The sequence below is a fragment of the Carassius auratus genome, chromosome 30 (genome assembly GCF_003368295.1).
Source record: "Carassius auratus strain Wakin chromosome 30, ASM336829v1, whole genome shotgun sequence".
In the NCBI taxonomy this organism is placed as follows: domain Eukaryota; kingdom Metazoa; phylum Chordata; class Actinopteri; order Cypriniformes; family Cyprinidae; genus Carassius; species Carassius auratus.
In genome coordinates, this window is record NC_039272.1 from 20,087,503 (window position 1) to 20,105,642 (window position 18,140).

Sequence of the window (18,140 nt, forward strand, 5' to 3'; positions counted from 1 at the left end):
CCTCTGTGAGTTGACTGTGTATTGTTGAGCAGAGGAAGATTGTCCTGTTTTAATTGAGAAGGTTAATGGTTCATCCAGTGACAATATATCTTTGGTCTGACCTTATGCTTAGGCAAATTAAGCCACAGTAACAGCTTGGGGTAGATGTTAAGACAAGAAAGAGAGAGGAAGGAGCAACATTTAGGGATTAATGAAACAAGTGTAGCAATGTCTTAAGTTAAGGGCTACAGTTATTTTTAGGGGAAACTGGATTTGCATTTAAGTGAGGTTCCTCTCATCTACATATTTCTGTTTACTTGGTGATGGGTGAAATGACTGAAATGCTCTTAGAAACCATTCAAATAAACAATAATGACAAGAAGGCTTGTTTTATTTACATGCTCATAATCACTCAAATACACACTTTTCTGATGATGTAGCTGCTTCTTCTGTCTTATCTAAAGTCTAAACCCAAAGATTGTGTCTTCCAAATGTGTATTGGCTTTGACTGGCTGCAGGTTTCGTCATGACACGCCATAAAAAAAAAGATAATTCAAAGTGATTATCTTGACTGGATTAGCCTGCTTAGTTATTTTTAAACACATATTTCCTTCCACTTTTTGCCACCCATTTCCATTCTATTTAAATTATGATTCTTTTTTTTAGCACTATATTTAATGGTTGATATGAAATTAAATCAAGGCTGTGATGATTGGAAGCACAGTGTCTTCATTATTTTAATTACTAATTGATTTTAAAAGGCAGAATCAGCATTTGTCATGTAAGAATAAGATAATTTGGGGGTAACATGATACAAATCCTGCTAAAAATACTAACAGTCACAACAATGCAAAGAATCCTATTAATAAAAATAATAATAATAATCCAGTGTGATTCTTCAAATTTTGCCTTTTTGACTGTTCACCGTTCCAAGATTCTGTCTGAAAGAGCTCAGGGTCAAAGCTCAGCTCAGAACCTATTTGTGGTATGTTCGGTAGTTCTTCTCCAGCATGCACAGAGTTACAGATGATCCAACGCCAAACCCAGCATACAGTGCTTCTGAGAACTTGGCTTTAAATCTGTGGATGAGCTCCATTGTCTCAGACACAGAGTAAAAGGACACAGATCCTCCGGCGTAATCCAGGTACACACCGATCCGTGAAGCACGAGCTGCACCCAGCAGATCTTTATCCATCTTATTGTGCCAGGCAGAGTATCCTGAGTCTGAGCATAGGAGGCTCCAAGATTTATTATTGTATCCCAGAAGGCTGTTGGAGTTCTTTCCTTTGCGGCTAATGCTCTTGTATGCAACTGCAATGGAAAATTCACCATTCCACTCCACCTCCCAGTAATGCTGCATTCCACTGAGTGGCTCCTTGCACAGGATCTGGCAAAACCCATCAAACCGCTCCGGGTGATCTGGGTAGAACTGGGTTGTTCTTTTCCGGATCACCCGGCGATTCCCGTCTGAGAGGACCAGCTCTTTATAGGCAGTGTTAAGATCAAAAGTAAGTTTACAAGAATCTGTTGAATGAAATTGTGGCGAAAAGAGGCTCATTCAGCATTTAGAAGAAACAATAAAGCAATGTGAATTCAATTAATTAATGGTGTGGAATTGTCTATACACTCACATTTCAGGAAATCCAGTCTTGTTTTAGGCTCTGGCAAGTCAGTTCTTAACGGAGCTGAAAATATGGTGGTACATAAATAACCAGAGTTGTTCTTTAACCTACTTCATTCTACATAAAGTGAAACAAAGTGTAAATGAAACCTCAAGAAGTCCTCTCACCATTCAAACGTCCTCCAGATCTTGGAATCAGGATATAGACTGAGGAGTCACTCACTAAGATGAAACAATTATGAATATCATGCAAATGCATAAATGAATATAAAATATAGCTTTATATGCTCTACTTTTCAAAAGTTTGGGGTCAGCAGGATTTGTTTTAAATAATAAATTTAGTTTTATTCAGAATGGATGCATTAAATTGATCACTAAATTGTTTAACACAAATTATTCAACTGTCGAAACGACTTAAAGAAAATAAAATTCAAATAGACAAAAACTCCATAAAATAGTTGTGAAAATAACATGATGCCTTTATACAGTGCATGTCATTGTAAAAACAGTAAATGTATCCCTTATATGGCATCTAACCTGATTAAGGTCTATACACCAAAGAAAAATGGTATCCGTTTCCACAAAAATATTAAGCAACAACTTTTTTCGACATTGACTAAGAATCTAAGAAATGTTTTGTGAGCTAGCATATTAAAATGTGACACTTAAAACTAGAGTAATGGCTGCTGAAAAGCTTATTAAAATTGCAATGAATTTGCACAATATTACTGTTTGTATTGTTTTTGCGATCAAACACAGCTGTGGTAAGCAAAATATACATCTTTGAAAAACATTTTTAAAAATGTTACCGACCCAAACCTCTGAAAGATAGCATTTATGACCCTCTCTGCATCTGCATTTACAGCCATAATTTAGGGGTGCAGAGCTGATTATATTTTATTTGCTGTCAGTGTGTCTGATCCAGAGCAATGCCTTCCATCTCTGCTTAACATCTACATTATTTCGACCATTTAAGACATATATATATAATAAAGCCAAAACAGAGGTAAATCTCATGTCTGTTCCTCTGTCTCGCAGTGGTTAAATGTTATAGTCTTCATGATTACCTTGTTTGGAGATGTTTCCCAGCTCTTTTTTGCAGATGTCGTCCAGGTGTTCTTTCATGTCAGAGACGGTCTTGGTGATTTCACTAAAGGAAAACTCTTGGTTTATAAGCACTTTGGGCACCATGGGCTCTGGTGCAACAGATAGTGTGGGGAAATTCTGCACAAGTAATGAAGGCAATTAACAAAATCAGTTCTGAAAAGTGGCTTCCTTGAATATTCCTGAAATATCCAGCCAGGCAAGTACACTTTCTGATTCTGAATGACTGAAATCCAGTTAAATGTGAGTGGCTGTTTGACTTTATTTACCTGTAGGAAGTGAATGTTGTCCTCTGTATCAAGTATTTGACGTAGTTCAGCATCTCTCTTCTGAAGCTCCATGATCTCTTGTTCAAGTCTCTCTACGTAACCCTGTGCCTGTCAGTACATCAAAGCTATCATAGTCAGAGGGCAGGGACCAGCAACTGTCAGGAAAGCTTCATCAAATGTATGAGCAGTAGAATTATACAGTTTCATATAGACTAACAAACATTAAGTTAAACATTAGCAAAAAGTTTTCTCACCATAGTTCCCTAGTAAGGGGCAGAGGATTTTAATCAGCACTTCCTCTCCATGGGAATCAAACCCATGATGTTGGCGTTACAGTGCCACGCTCTACAATTAAAGCTGCAGGAAGCAATCTAACCCCTCTGAATCTAATGTGCATGTACCTGAGCCATGGAAGCCTGTAGGTTAGCCTGTATGAGTTGTCTTATCTCAGCATGCCAGCGCTCTACCGCCTGTAACATCTCACTGAAGATTTTATCACTGTCAGTCTGAGCCCGCTGTGCATTTCCCTGCAGAGAAGGTGCAACAGTCAGCAACAGCATACATCCAGACAGCCAGGGGGCAGCACAGAGCACTGCATCAAAGTCACATGCCTTTGAGAGAATGGGATTACTAGGACATTTTTAAATTGCTAGTAAACAACACATTATAGTGTTTCTGGCTTTGATAGATAGTATCTTAGATGTTTGATTACCACTGTTTTCTTTCTTTCTTTCTTTCTTTCACGGGCAATACATGACCGGTAATAACATATCTCATATCACAAAGTATCTCTTTGAACTGTTAGGGTTTAAGTTCTGATTTGGTCTGAAAATGAAGACGTAGGCTATAGAGTCATATAAATTACATAAAAGTGAGAAATGTTTTGTCCCAATGTTTCTTTAGTACTCTCCTGATTGGACTAACCTTGAGAACATCCACATTGTGTCTGAGTTCTTGAAGTTCTTTCATCCGATCCTGGGTAATGTGCTGAACCTCTGTCTGAGTCATCACCAAGACTTTCTATAACCACATACAAAGTACATGAAAAAACTATCAGTCAGTTAAGTATATATCATTGCTTTTTTTTGGCAATGTGTGATGTTCATGTATCCATATACACACCGCCATTATTTAACTTTAATTACATTTTAAATTATATTCAAATAGAAAACCATTATTTAAAAATGTATTATTTCACAATATTATTTACTGTATTTGTGATCAAAAAATGCAGATTTGGCGCAGATGATTCTTACAATATAATCTTTTGTTAAAGTGTTCAAACCTGTGACAGTCACAATGTATAGGGCTCGTTATCAGCTGACTCTTTACTCGTACTCTGGAATAATCAAAGCACTAAAGATTTATCTGTAAAAATTGATCTGTGGTACTACAATACTAAACCACAGTTTAAGCAAATGAAAACTGCCATTTAAATATGAATTTATTATTTGGATAAAGTTTTCAATATTTAAATACAACCTCATAACATTTCAACCGGTTGTGACAACTTTCTCTGACTTAAAGATTATAAAAATAGAATTATTTTGAGAACAGTTCTACCTTCAATCTTCCTTAGGAGACCGCAAAATTATTATTTTGAAATCACAAACATTATTCTAATTTTTATTATCCTAGTTTCTGAAGTAGATGTTTGAAACCACAAACAAAAACCAAATTCAGTACTTGGACTAACAGTTTGTCAGATATGACCCCTGTGACAGCTTGCCCTGATCTATTCAAAACAGTTCTTATCTTATTTCTCACCTGTTTCTCTGTGCGTTCATCTTCTGCGCTGACTATGTTGTGGCTGCGATGTTCTCTAACTGTACACAGCACACAGATGCACATCTGGTCTGAGCGGCAGAAAAGCTCTAAGCCTTTTTCGTGCTGTGGGCAAATCTTCCGATCCAGGTGTCCCATCTCATCCACCAGTTTGTGTCGTTTAAATGTGGCCGATTCATAATGTGGCTTGATGTGAGTCTCACAGTAATAAGCCAGACACATCAGACATGACTTCACCGCTTTGTTCCGCTGACCCGTACAGAAATCACACAGCGCCTCGCGCTTAAGATAAGGAAACGGGTTGAGCTCACGAGGGGGCGGCCGAGGCTCCGGGTTCCCTACGTGGGGCACGTTACGTCTGAGTATGGGCCGAGGAGTGAAGGTCGTCTGGCACTGCGGACAACTGTACACACCGAGGTGGTCAGAATGGTCCCAGTAGATCTTAATGCACTCCAGGCAGAAAGTGTCTCCACACGGGATAGTGACAGGGTCTCGCTGGGTGTATGTGCAAAGGGCGCAGGTGTAGTCGAGGAAGTCAGATTCTGCCATTTTCTAAAACAAAGATGTGAGAAAGAAAGGTGAATTGAAAGAGCAACTGAAGCAGGAACAAACCTGTATTTATAGATCAGAAAGAAGGGTGGAGGCAGGGACCACAGTAGTTTACATAGATGATGTATTGTAAGGCACATGTAACTTGCCTTTCTATTCCAGAAAAAAATCATTCAGAACACAATTTCAGCATTATAGCAACTGTTAAAGCAAGTTTAAAGGGATTGTTCACCCAAAAAAGAAAATGATGTTCTCTTTTAATTCCAAACTGGTTGGAGTGATGTTGTAAACAACATTGGACCCCACTGACTTTCATGGACAATACATTTTTCCAAAGTATCTTCTTTAATCCTTCATACAGGTAAAACAAACTTTTTACTTTTTACAAGTTTTGACTCTTTTTCATATTTGGGTCAACTTTTCCTTTACTAACAATTCTAACAGATGAAAGTGAATAGTCAAGGCACTCTCTCTCTTTCTGTATATGAACTGCAGTGAAATTTGAAACTGTTTTGTCTGTAAATATAGAATTAATTTGTCTAGTCAGCTCTTGCATTCTGTGAGTGAACTACAGTGACGTGAACTCAGTTTGTACTGTAAACACTCAGCATAGTATTATGCAGGTAAAGCATAAACACAAATAAAAGCTGAATATGAAGAATGTCAAGGTCAAACTGATTGGTGACATAAAGGGAAACTCTTTGGATCGTATATGTATTTCTTCCATAACCTGACCATTTTTCTGGCACCCAATGAATCTGTTTACACAGATGGTACTAAAATGATTCTTGTTATTTTGTTATGGGTAGTTTTCCACTGTTTTTGTCACATTTTAGGTGTTTTTTAATTGTATTATTCTTGTTTAGTTTGAGAAATGTTATCATCATAGTTTTAGTACCTATACCTTATTTTTCAATATAGAAAAATTTCCTGTTTCCTGTGAATGTGCAATTCATTGGTCGCTATTTATAGGTAAAGAGACATTTTTTAAATACTGGTTGGTTTGCAAACATCAGACAGCATAATGGCCTTACTCTTACATTAAGTTAAAAATACAATAAATATTTAATATTGAGTATGAATATTCCCAATGGTGTCTTTGCAGGCCCAAGGAGGGAACAGTAAAGGATGCTGACCCGCCATCTAGATGAGCTGCCAGATCTTCACTTCAGAGAAAAGACACACATTCTTTGCACACATTGCAACACACTCTTAATAGAATTTGAACATTATTTATAAGCCACAGCCATGATCATGTGATCTTCTTGAATATGCAGCAGCTACATACCTAATACTGTTGTATTCACATGGACCATAAACTTTGGAAAATGTTTCCAGCATCTTGTTAAATCCATGTCACAAAGAATTCAGGCTGTTCTGGGGTCAACAGAGGTCCAAAACAGTTTTATGAATGTCACCTAATAAAGTTGAAATTACATGTGTATATATATATATATATATATATATATAATTTGTTAGTGAGTGGATGCATTTAGTTTCAATACAGAATGAAAAAGTGACATTTATGAGTGCTCTTATATTCATGTCTTCAATGTAAAATTTTCTAACTTCTTCCACCGGTCTCAAAACATTTACATGCACAAATGTCTACAAACATGTTGGTACTTTTTCCAATTGTCATTATCTATGACTATAAGGCTCAAGTGTTGCAGACAGTTATAATGCTTTTTGCAGCTTGTAATCAATATCCTCAGCAAGTAATAACCTATGAATGGATCTGTTTAATCAGTGATTGTAACCTTCAGGATTCATCTGTCTTCATGTTGTTTTGTAGCCATTGAATGTAAAGTGCAACCATTTTTTTCCAGCATACTGTAGAGCAGTGTTTCTCAAACTTTTTCAGCCCAAGGACCACTTTATCTCCCATTTTTTTTCTGAGGACCACCTAACAGAATCCCACTCTAACACGCCCCCAAAAACCAACAAAATAGGAAGGATAAGCTACATTTAAGTTTAATATGCGACTGTGTCAAGTCAAAAACGAATTATTCAAACACAAATGCAATGATATGATCAGAAATTATTATATTAATTTTTATTTAATTTGAAAAAGTAAATGCGAAATGAGTTGCAGCTTAATATGAACAACAAACTGCACATGTGAAGAAAAAAAAAACTGCAATTAAATACTGTAACAGCCTAGGTCTCACTTAATGCCATTCCATTAGTTTAAAACTGAGGTGGTGGGTATAGGATGTCTATGGTTGTAACTATGGTAAAAATAAAATACTGAATAGAATGTTCCCCTTAATGTCCAATATCACTGAAATTACTGGGATTTTACACATGAAACAAAAACTAGTACATTACAAAACTAATAGATCTGTGGATTTTAGATTTTGAGATTTCCATATAAAACTTTAACGTGAATATTAATGAGATGGGTGGTGCTGCTCATCACACATCAGTTTCTGAATGTCTGGCTCCAAAGAGGAGAGTTTTAGGTCATCTTTTCGCGGACCACTAGGGGGCGATGGCGGACCACACTTTAAGAATTACTGCTGTAGAGGGAGCTCTTGTAGTTCATATAAAGCAAGTTATGCTATATGCTTATTCAAATTCTTTTTCCAGTATTGTTTTAATTGTTGCACTGCTGAATAAATATTTTTATTAAAAATAAAATTTTGACTGAGTTTGACTGAGGAAATACTGGAGATGCATAATATCAACTCATTATTTTATCTCCAAAATGTATTGCAAAATGTAGCCCATCAAGTCACCAGGATCACCCTTACCAAAAAAGTAGTATACGCCAAGTTCATTTTATTAAGTATACTCAAGTAAAGTTCAGGTATATTTTTAAGTATACTTTATGTAGCACGTATACAAATATCAGTGTTCTAGTAGTACACTTGTAAGTGTACTGTTTCAATACTTCTTGGGACTAAATTGGCCCACTTTCTAGTATATAAAAGTATAATTTTAGGTATACTATAAGTATAACAGTAGCAGACTCTGAGTACACGTCTATTTTTGTAAGTTGTACTGCAATTATATTAAAAGTGAACTTATAGGTATACTGATAGTTTACTAATTAAATACTTTGTACACTTTGAAGTATGATCTCAGTAAACCTCTAGTTTAGTAGTTTTATACTGCAAGTATACGTTTTCTTTAAGTGAACTTTACATCATACTTTAAGTATACTACTATGTGCCTATTTAGGTTTTAATTTGTATATATTTTGTTTTATGAATATCTGAACATACAAAACATCCAAAGGTACAACAGGGTATCTGCTTGTAAACAACAACAAAAAAAAGTATTCTAGCTTCATTCATTCTTTTTGTTAAACAATTTAATGTTGGTAAATTTCACAAAAAAGTAAAGAAATTTTTTTAAACAAAAAGCTGAAAAAAGACTATGAATTGGATTCAGAATGATAATCAAAACGATCAAAACACCCCAAAGCTTGACTCTTCATCGGTTGACATTTTATTCCATAACATTACAGTTTTAATGCTGTTTCATGTCAGATGATCATGTTAGATAACATGTTAGTATATGTTGTTTCTTTTTTCTTCTTCCCTTGTTTTTTTGGAAATTCTCTGCAGAAGATGTGTACTAGTGTCATCTACTGTATAGTAATGAAAACACGGATTCTAGGAGTATAGCTCAAATATATTTAGACTTTTTGTAAGTATAAGTCAAGTATACTTAAATGTCATTTTAATTTATATATTTATATAAAATATATTTATGAAGAGTACATCAAGCCCATTTCTGAGAAGTACATAAAAAGTAAACTAAAAGCATACTTTCCTATTTTTAGTTCAAAAAATATTTATTCACACTTGAATAAACTTCTTTTTCATGAGGGTATGACCAAATTACAATTATTATTGTCCATGTACACTCTTAAAAAAGATGATTTCAAAAGGGAAAGTTTCAAAATGATGCAAGAGTAATAACATTTTAAGTTCCCCAAAGAATCTTTCTGTGAACAAAGTCTTTAAATAACACACACACACACACACACATACATACATATATATATATATATATATATATATATATATATATATATATATATATATATATATATATATAAGAATAAACCTGGTTAAACTAAAAAAAAGTACATTTTGTGTATTGGAAAGGTTCTGTGAATGTTAAAGTTTCGCCATGGAACCATCAATGCCAATAAATAACCTTTATAGGTAACACTTTAGAATAAGGTTCCATTAGTTAATGTTAGTTAACTACTTTTGTTAACATGAACTAAGCAAGAACAATCCTTCTACAGCATTTATAAGTATTAGTTCATGTTAATGTCAACATTTACTAATGCATTATTTAAATCAAAAGTTGTGCTTGTTAACATTAGTTAATGCACTGTGAATTACCATGAACTAACAACGAATAACTGTATTTTCATTAACTAACATTAACGAAGATGAATAAATACAGTAATAAATGTATTATTCATTGTTTGTTCATGTTAATTAATACATTAACTAACATTAACTAATGGAACCTTATTCTAAAGTGTTACCCCTTTGTATTTAAAAGTGTAAGAGTCATTGCTCCTTTAGTTGTGTTGTCAGCAATGGTGATCTGCTGTGTATTGGTCTTCATCTATATGCGGTTGTGGTTTGAGTAAGTGGTGAGTTGCTAAGACACATTAGACAGAGGTGCCCTGAAGCCATTAGAGAAAATAACATTTAGAGCATCACAGTCCAACTATGTGTGTGCGTGCATGTGTGGCTTCACTAAGTAACATCTGAATGCTGCTCTGCAGAGACTGATGGGAAAGGGTGTGGCAGCATGGTCGCCGTGATTTTGCCAAGTAAGACATGTTCCTGAATCAACATCTTTTGTTGATCCTGGATCAACATTACTGTCCAAAAATATACACCTAACATAACCCCTACTCCTAAACCTAACCCTACCCACAATTTATTCCTAAAATCAATATGAAATTATAGCTGATTAACAAGGGTGTAGAAGCATCTAACCCTGATCATAAGCCTGAAACAGATATTTCTGATTGATTGAATTGAATTATTTTGTACTTGGTGAAATCACGGTCACCATGGCAGCATAGAGAGACAAAAACAAAGACAGAAGCAGGAGAGTAGGAGGAGGAGGGAGAAAGGGTTGAAAGTGAAGGACAACTATATCTACTCAGCAAAGTAGAACAGAGGACAAATAAAAGGGCCAAATAGGCAAAGAAAATCAAAAAGCAGAAAGACAAGAGGGCCTGAGGCAGAAAGAGGAGAGAGTGATGTCATCATTGGTGCTGGGCTGTGCTCTCTCCTCCCCTCTGTCTTGCGTCATTGTACACACACACATACCGGAGCAGAGATGAACACACACCCACATTCAGCATCCTTTCAGTAGCAGCTCAGCATCAGAATCCAGGATTGTTAAAGTCACTGTCAGGTAGGCTGGATCTCCCTCTCAATAACACACACCTATCCGGAAGCATCTGCAGTACCTACAAGAACAAACAGAGCTTTATGCATGAGATATAGTGAGCATGTTTTCACAGTACTGTTTTTTGATGATACCGTACACATGAAGATGCATTATTTGACTATGTACAATAAGTGACTACAGAATTAAGGAACATAAGCACTATTACTATTAGTCCTTTAATTCATAATAAAGCTAGAGTTTCGTGCATTTTTCTGAGTAATTTTGTCTTATTCTACGTATTCTATTATTCTGCCAATAAAGATATGAAGAGAGAGAGAGAAAGAGAGAGAGAGAGAGAGAGAGAGGAAAAAGTAAAGTGTACTTCATTATTAAGCCCTTTTTAGTAAGAGTTATATACATTGAGTGTGTGTGTGTGTGTGTGTGTGTGTGTGTGGTAAAGAGTATGAGCATGACTTGAGCATGGATTACTCTTTTGCCTTTGCCCTGGATGTGTTTGTTTGCTGGTGTTTGACCCTGCCTGTTCTGACTATGCTCAATGGAATAAAGTCTGCACGTGGATCCCCACTTTGTTGTCACACCTCCCTTTGTTACAGTAACAAAAATCAGAATTTGTTATGGCTGTACATGAACAGGTGAACATATATGTTATCATGTCAAAGATTTACAGCTGGAACTATTAAAATTATTTAAAAATGTAAAAATAAGCCTTAAATGAAATATAAATATTACATGAAAAACTAAGACTAGAAGTGAAATAAAAATAAAGCAAAACAAAAATATACATAAAAAAAGACAAAAACACAAATATTTCTCAAATTAAAAGGCATGCAAATCTAACAATAAATGCAAATTTAATAATTAGAACTCTATAATAGTAGATTAATAATACTAAAATAAGATCAGTGTTTTAATAATGCAATACAACATGACATTTCATAAGTAAAACTTTAAAACATCTGTCTTTATTTGTCTGTCTTTTTTTCTCTCATAATTGATCTGATAGCATGGCTGAAGGTTCGGGTGAAGTATCACTGGCAGATATTGAGACAGCATTTCGTAAATTTGCAGTTCATGGAGACAACAAAGCGTTGGGAAAGGAAATGAATGGAAAAAACTTCATTAAACTGTGTAAGGATTGCAAGGTCATCGATGGCAAAACTGTCACCAGCACAGATGTGGACATCATCTTTAGCAAAGTCAAGTATGATTATCCTCACAATGACTGACATCAAACAGTATTTTTCATTGAATGCTGTGCTTCATAACAGACACATGCATGACTGGACCTAAGGCTGTGCTGTTTTGCATCTGCTTATGTGTTCTAGGGCTAAATCAGCACGTGTCATCACATTTGAGCAGTTCACTCAAGCCATGGCTGAGTTGGCCACAAAACGTTTTAAAGAGAAGAGCCAGGAAGAGGCAGTACAGCTTCTCTATGGTCTCATTGCTGGCAAAGAACCCGCCAACGTTGGTGTCACTGTGAGTCCCAGCCAGTCTGTTTTTATAGATTAAGCAACAAACATGCACAATAAGCACTGATAATCTTTTTCTCTCCACAGAAAGTGGCAAAAGTCTCTGCTGTAGACAGATTAACAGACACCAGCAAGTACACTGGTTCTCACAAGGAACGCTTTAATGAGTCGGGTAAAGGAAAAGGCCGTTCAGGGAGGGAAGACATCCCTGATACCAGCGGATATGTTTCAGCATACAAAGGCCAAGGCTCCTATGACAGCAAAGTAAAAGAGGATGAATGAAAGGAAAAGATGAAGGCTGAAGAATGCTTTATGCATGACATATTGAGCGTATGTCTGAAGTCTTCCTGGTTTTATTTCAGCAGCTGTGTCATGGCTTGCTTGCAAAAACAAACCCCTGGCTAAAACCTTGCATGAAAACCAGTGACTTTATTACATGTACACTTGCGAGCACTTCACAGTTAATGATCTACTGCCATTAGAAATCATAAACACTCTTTGGTGATAATTGTTTTTTTTTTTTTACAATGGTTTTTATCACCATGTAACCTGCCTGTCAGTCCATACCTTCTAGCTACCTGAAAAACATCCATTTGAATCCCAGGGCACACACATGCTGATAAGATGCATATCTTGAAAGCAATCCATTTCAGACCGAAGCATCTGCCAAATGTTTAAATTAATGAGAATTTCAACATACAAAACGTTACTCCTTTAAAAATATGTGACAGCTTAAAGTTGACAGATGTGGGGTTATACAGTCTGTCATCAAGTTGGATTTTTTATGTTATAACAAGCTAATTTTTATGTTTTCCTTTCATAAAATGTATATATTATTATTATTTAAGACTAAATAAAAACTTATAATAACCCAAAAATGAAAAACTGTCATTCTTTACTCATGCCCATGTCATTCCAAACCATTCCAAAATGATGTTTGTGTGTATAACATAAAACAAGACTTTTGAGAAAATGTAGTTCCAATGGTCACCAAACAGTTTTATAACCAACATTCTTCAAAATATCTTCTCGATTCTGTAATGCACAGAAGTAATTTGTACTGATCTGAAACAACATTAATGTAAGTAAACGACAGGATTTTGCTTTTTGTGTGAACTATCCCTTTTAAGTGCTTCCTACTCTCTGCTGGGGTTAATATTTTGCTGCCTAAATGAGATTTATTGTGTGCCGTTTGATCTTGTTGGCTTTGTTGCACTGAACTTTCTATCAGACTGTAATCACTGAAACGAGCTGACACAAATAAAGTCAAATAAAGAAATGCCATGTGGGAATACTTTACTTAAATTACAGCACACATTATTGTGACTTTTAGCATGTATTGAATTGTAGACAGAGGTGTGGTGTGTTTCTTTGAATAGCTGTTCTGGGACTTCAGTCAATAAGAAACAGAGATCCTTTGCTGGGAAAGTGCATGTCTGATTTCTCAGAAAAGATAGCAGCGTTAAATTATTGCGTTCAGTTTCTTCACATTTCATGGAATTGATGGATGTCATTGTGTGGCGCTATAGTGCAAAGCTCAGTGGAGTTTTGTATTTCAGTGCATCTGAGGGAAGTCATAGGAGCTGATTTCCCTTTGTCATTTTCTATTTTCCTTGTTGTAGGGTTTTTATTATTATTTTATTAATATTGCTGATATACATCTCCTTTTCACAAACAGAAATCTGATTCTCCCTCCTTAAAAATAGGAGGAGTGCTGCCAGGACATAAAGCTGAATGTAACACAGACTCCATTTTTCACTCACTTACACTGAGACTCAAAAGGCAAAAACAGACACAGCAGTGAAACATGAAAGGTGAGAAAATAATCACTGTTTCTGTAAAGAAATATTTATTATGATAGCAAAAGTCTAACAGACAAACTTGACAGATCATTGCACCTCTTAAAAGACATTGCTTTGTAATTATTAAAGTTTTGAATAATATTTGTTTTAGTTATATTTTATTTTATATAAAATATTATTTATTTTTGTTTGTTTATATACAATTTATTTATTGCAATTAATTTATTGCAAGTCTAGTCTTTTAGAAACTTACACATGATTCAGAATAGGCTGATTATTAATAATAATTAAAATAAAATTAACAAAAGTTTCAAGAGGACTTTTCCAAGTTTTTTTGTATAGATTTTAAACAACAATTTTTTATGTATATATTTAGAATATTTAACATCTTATATTATTGTGTGTGTGTGTATATATAGTAGTCAACATTTGAAGTGGATCAAAAAAGATGATCAAAGTGGTCCTAAGACAAGAAGGCATTTTGGTTTTTAGATTTTAGATATTAGCTCACCCTGATGAAATTTGCTATATCTTTTTAGATTTTGTTGGAAAAAAATAAATTTTACAGAATCTATTTAAACCTAGCAAAATGTGTTTAACAGAGCTAAGATTACTGCAAAATTATTGGTAGAAAAAATGTAATTCAATTAAATTCAACTAGCAAAAAAAAAAAAAAAAAAGGGGAATCTAGACAGACTGTTGGCCTAGTTGTAAATGACAGATTTCTATACATTTGGTCACCTTTTTCTGTTTTCATGAGCCATAAAGCATAGCCTAAACCAGACTCAGACTAAGTGCTGTACGGACTATATAACGGTATCAAGGAAAGTTATGACAGAATATGATTACCCACTGTAAACAATTTAATCAGGAAACAGTGTTGTGCTGTTCTGTGTGTTGCCGCTGGTGCTGGGCCAGGAAAAAACCTTCAGCTGGGACGGACCAGGAAACACCCTTGCTCCCGATCCCATCAACCGTAAGTCTTAGCAAACCTCTCAGAAAATCTTAATAACATGGATTTTACAGCAATATGAAATAAAACAAAATGTAAAGCTAGATATCATGTGTGACTAATATCTTCATTGCTCTCTCACTAGCGTGCCTGACTGACCAGAGCTCATGTGGTTGTTGTCTGATGCAGAAGAAAAAATGGGAGTTAGAGCAATATTTAAACTCTAGTATGAATGTACTGGATGATTTGCTGGCCAGAGCACAAAACACAATGAGAAACATCAGAGGTAGGCTAAACACATTAGGGATGTAATGATGCACCCCTACTGGTTGAAAATCGATACAAACATATGACGATTCAAAATCGCTATACAGTTGAGGGCAGGAGTTTATATGAATGCATGGCTGAGGGGAACTGAATTAAAATTTAGATTGGTATTTTCTATCTTTCTTTCAATCAAGGAAATGTGAAATAGATAAACCCAGTAACTTTGTTTTGATAAGCCTTTTTCTGCAAGCGTCTGAAAAAACCAGTGCAGATGATTTCGCTCCCCTAAGTATGTGGCAAAGAGATCTCATTATAATATTACCGCCCCTTAATCTGTAGGTTTCCACCCACGCCATCATTTTGATTACGCAAGCGACAACGGTATACCAGCTCCAATGCCATGGAGAAAGTTTGAGGAAATTTCAGTGCGATAAACGTGATAATCAGAACCAAAACATATGTTTTATAGAAGGTACATGCTGCAGCTCTATACTGGAAAAGGGGGCGGGGAGTAGCAGCTCATCTGCATTTAAAGAGACATGCTCTAATACATTGTGTTTCTGCTTCCACTCCAAATAGGCATTAATAAAATTATATAATAAATTATCTGTGGGGTACTTTGAGCTGCAAATTCACAGACACATTCTGGGGACACAGAGATTTATATTACATATTGTAAACAGGCGCATGATATGTCTCCATTTAATGAAATGCTGTTTTAAAAACTATAAAGAAAAACACATTTTGTTGGCTAGAAATAACTGCATCTAATCTGTTGGCCTTATTTTCACATATAACATATTCTTTACTCTTTAGACAGTCGAGTGGCATTTTCTGTGGGTCTAACTGACAAGAGACGTTGCATTGGTCCATTGAGGGCAGCGACAAATGTGGTCTATCAAAGCATCTTCATCAACATTGGAGAAGCCTATAACTCATCCACTGGTGTGTTCACGGTTCCACGGTCAGGCGTTTATAACCTGGCATTTACTGTGTTCAGCGATGCGGGCTCACCAGGAGCATCACTGGCTGTCTGTGCCAGCATCAGGAGGAATGGTGTGGCTCTAGCTGCACTTCGGGAGATTTATGATCAAGACCAGGAGGATCAGGCCACTGGCGTCCTGCTTGTGCAGCTCAGCACAGGGGACCGCATTACCATCAGTCTCCAGGCTGGCTGCTGGATCTGTGATGATCAGAATCACTATAACACATTTAGTGGTTTTCTACTGTATGCTACAGAGTGAAGCACACACACATTAGAGAGGAGCTCTTATAGATGCAGTGGGTTTCACTCAAAGATTATGAATTCGAAACCTAAATGTCACACAAACCTGTCGACTTGCCTAGATCTGAAGCAAAACTTGATTTGATAAATGTATATGAATTTTAATTAGTGAAGACCTATTAAAATGAAGTTGCTTTTCAAGCATATGCTTTGTTTTTAAATATTTGACACTGAAACATATAAACAAACCTAGACACACACACACACACATACAGATTGTATGATAATAGAATGTTGCAAAAGACACAGATATCGGTCTAACATTAATAAAATGTTGACATTAAAAACAAAATTGCGGGGCATTTTAACTTCTTCTCTTTTAGAATTTCTTCTCTATTATATTATTACACAAACCCGATTCCAAAAAAGTTGGGACACTACAAATTGTGAATAAAAACAGAATGCAATGATGTGGAAGTTTCAAATTTCAATATTTTATTCAGAATACAACATAGATGACATATCAAATGTTTAAACTGAGAGGATGTATAATTTTAAGGGAAAAAGAAGTTGAATTTAAATTTCATGGCATATATCAAAAAAGTTGGGTCAAGGGTATGTTTACCACTGTGTGGCATCCCCTCTTCTTTTTATAACAGTCTGCAAACATCTGGGGACTCAGGAGACAAGTTGCTCAAGTTAAGGAATAGGAATATTTTCCCATTCTTGTCTAATACAGGCTCTAGTTGCTCAACTGTCTTAAATGTTCTTTGTCGCATCTTCTTCTTTATGATGCGCCAAATGTTTTCTATGGGGAAAGATCTGGACTGCAGGCTGGCCATTTCAGTACCCGGATCCTTCTTCTACGCAGCCATGATGTTGTAATTCATGCAGTATGTGGTCTGGCATTGTCATGTTGGAAAATGCAACAAATATGCAATAACAAAATGCAATAATAGCAAAACTGATCTAATGTTCAGTTTTTTTATATAATAAAAAAATTTTTTGGTTAAAAAATACGAAAATAATTCAATATCTAATAATAATGGAATTAATAATGTTACACATCTGTTGTTGCCCCCATGCATCAGAGGGCTAAACACATTATTTAAAAAATTGTATTCACATTTTGAAAATATGCTATATTTAGAGTAAATAAATTAAGAAATTTACTAATAATTTTTTTTTAGAACAAATGTTAAATGTAGTTATTTTGTACAGGATGCATACACCAAATTTGTATATTCTCTCTCACACATACACATGAATGCATAAAACTGCACACAATCAATCTGTGTGTGACTTACTCAGGTATCTTCTCCTTCAGCCTTACTGTGAACTCAAACAAGGGATCTAAAGGACAGCGTTTTGTACCAGCGGGTGGCACTAGTGAGACAGGGCTATTCTGAGGTCGCTATGTGGGAGGACAACAGGGAGGTCGCAGAAGACAGCGCCACACTGAGTGTCCTGTTCAGTCTCAGAGCTGCAGAGCAGGTTTACACACAACTCATGTCTGGCAGAGAAATCTGTGGGGACATATGGGGCCGAAACATCTTTAGCAGTTACTTACTTTATCCTACTGAGAGCTAAAACAGCTCAACGGAGCTGCATACACATTCAAACATTTCGACAGTGACAACAACACAAACACTTAAACAGTGATGTCAATAGAATAAACTACAATTAGTGGAGACAAAGTCATTGTTATGGCC

General features: G+C 35.6%; 3 protein-coding genes across 3 annotated transcripts; 2 read left to right on the forward strand and 1 right to left on the reverse strand.

The window, feature by feature from the left end:
- Window positions 1-508: 508 nt before the first annotated feature.
- Window positions 509-5,615, reverse strand: LOC113049578 (tripartite motif-containing protein 16-like). Its single transcript, XM_026212020.1, has 8 exons — window positions 4,741-5,615; window positions 3,898-3,993; window positions 3,375-3,500; window positions 2,974-3,081; window positions 2,668-2,824; window positions 1,769-1,822; window positions 1,611-1,664; window positions 509-1,503 (listed from the first exon to the last, which is right to left on the reverse strand). The coding sequence occupies exons 1-8, from the start codon at window positions 5,305-5,307 to the stop codon at window positions 956-958; spliced, it is 1,710 nt and encodes a 569-aa protein (XP_026067805.1). The 5' UTR covers window positions 5,308-5,615; the 3' UTR covers window positions 509-955.
- Window positions 5,616-10,443: 4,828 nt separating this feature from the next.
- LOC113049580 (tubulin polymerization-promoting protein family member 3-like) lies at window positions 10,444-13,080 on the forward strand. Its single transcript, XM_026212023.1, has 4 exons — window positions 10,444-10,713; window positions 11,714-11,911; window positions 12,036-12,189; window positions 12,270-13,080. Exons 2-4 carry the CDS (start codon window positions 11,715-11,717, stop codon window positions 12,462-12,464), a joined length of 546 nt encoding a protein of 181 aa, XP_026067808.1. The 5' UTR covers window positions 10,444-10,713; window position 11,714; the 3' UTR covers window positions 12,465-13,080.
- A 550-nt stretch (window positions 13,081-13,630) lies between these two features.
- LOC113050043 (complement C1q-like protein 4) lies at window positions 13,631-16,779 on the forward strand. Its single transcript, XM_026212754.1, has 4 exons — window positions 13,631-13,996; window positions 14,856-14,960; window positions 15,082-15,222; window positions 16,020-16,779. The coding sequence occupies exons 1-4, from the start codon at window positions 13,990-13,992 to the stop codon at window positions 16,445-16,447; spliced, it is 681 nt and encodes a 226-aa protein (XP_026068539.1). The 5' UTR covers window positions 13,631-13,989; the 3' UTR covers window positions 16,448-16,779.
- Window positions 16,780-18,140: the final 1,361 nt, after the last annotated feature.

What these genes read in the sequence shown, in the direction of transcription:
- LOC113049578 (XM_026212020.1), bottom strand. Translation starts at nt 5,307, where the DNA reads ATGGCAGAATCTGACTTCCTCGACTACACCTGCGCCCTTTGCACATAC. An exon ending in TACAGGCTTCCATGGCTCAG is followed by an intron (nt 3,082 to 3,374) that starts GTACATGCACAT and finishes ATGTACTGACAG; the next exon opens with GCACAGGGTTACGTAGAGAG. An exon ending in AAGACTGGATTTCCTGAAAT is followed by an intron (nt 1,504 to 1,610) that starts GTGAGTGTATAG and finishes TTCATTCAACAG; the next exon opens with ATTCTTGTAAACTTACTTTT.
- LOC113050043 (XM_026212754.1), top strand. An exon ending in TGCTCCCGATCCCATCAACC is followed by an intron (nt 14,961 to 15,081) that starts GTAAGTCTTAGC and finishes CTCTCTCACTAG; the next exon opens with CGTGCCTGACTGACCAGAGC. An exon ending in CACAATGAGAAACATCAGAG is followed by an intron (nt 15,223 to 16,019) that starts GTAGGCTAAACA and finishes TTTACTCTTTAG; the next exon opens with ACAGTCGAGTGGCATTTTCT.
- LOC113049580 (XM_026212023.1), top strand. Translation starts at nt 11,715, where the DNA reads ATGGCTGAAGGTTCGGGTGAAGTATCACTGGCAGATATTGAGACAGCA. An exon ending in ATCATCTTTAGCAAAGTCAA is followed by an intron (nt 11,912 to 12,035) that starts GTATGATTATCC and finishes TATGTGTTCTAG; the next exon opens with GGCTAAATCAGCACGTGTCA. An exon ending in CCGCCAACGTTGGTGTCACT is followed by an intron (nt 12,190 to 12,269) that starts GTGAGTCCCAGC and finishes TTCTCTCCACAG; the next exon opens with AAAGTGGCAAAAGTCTCTGC.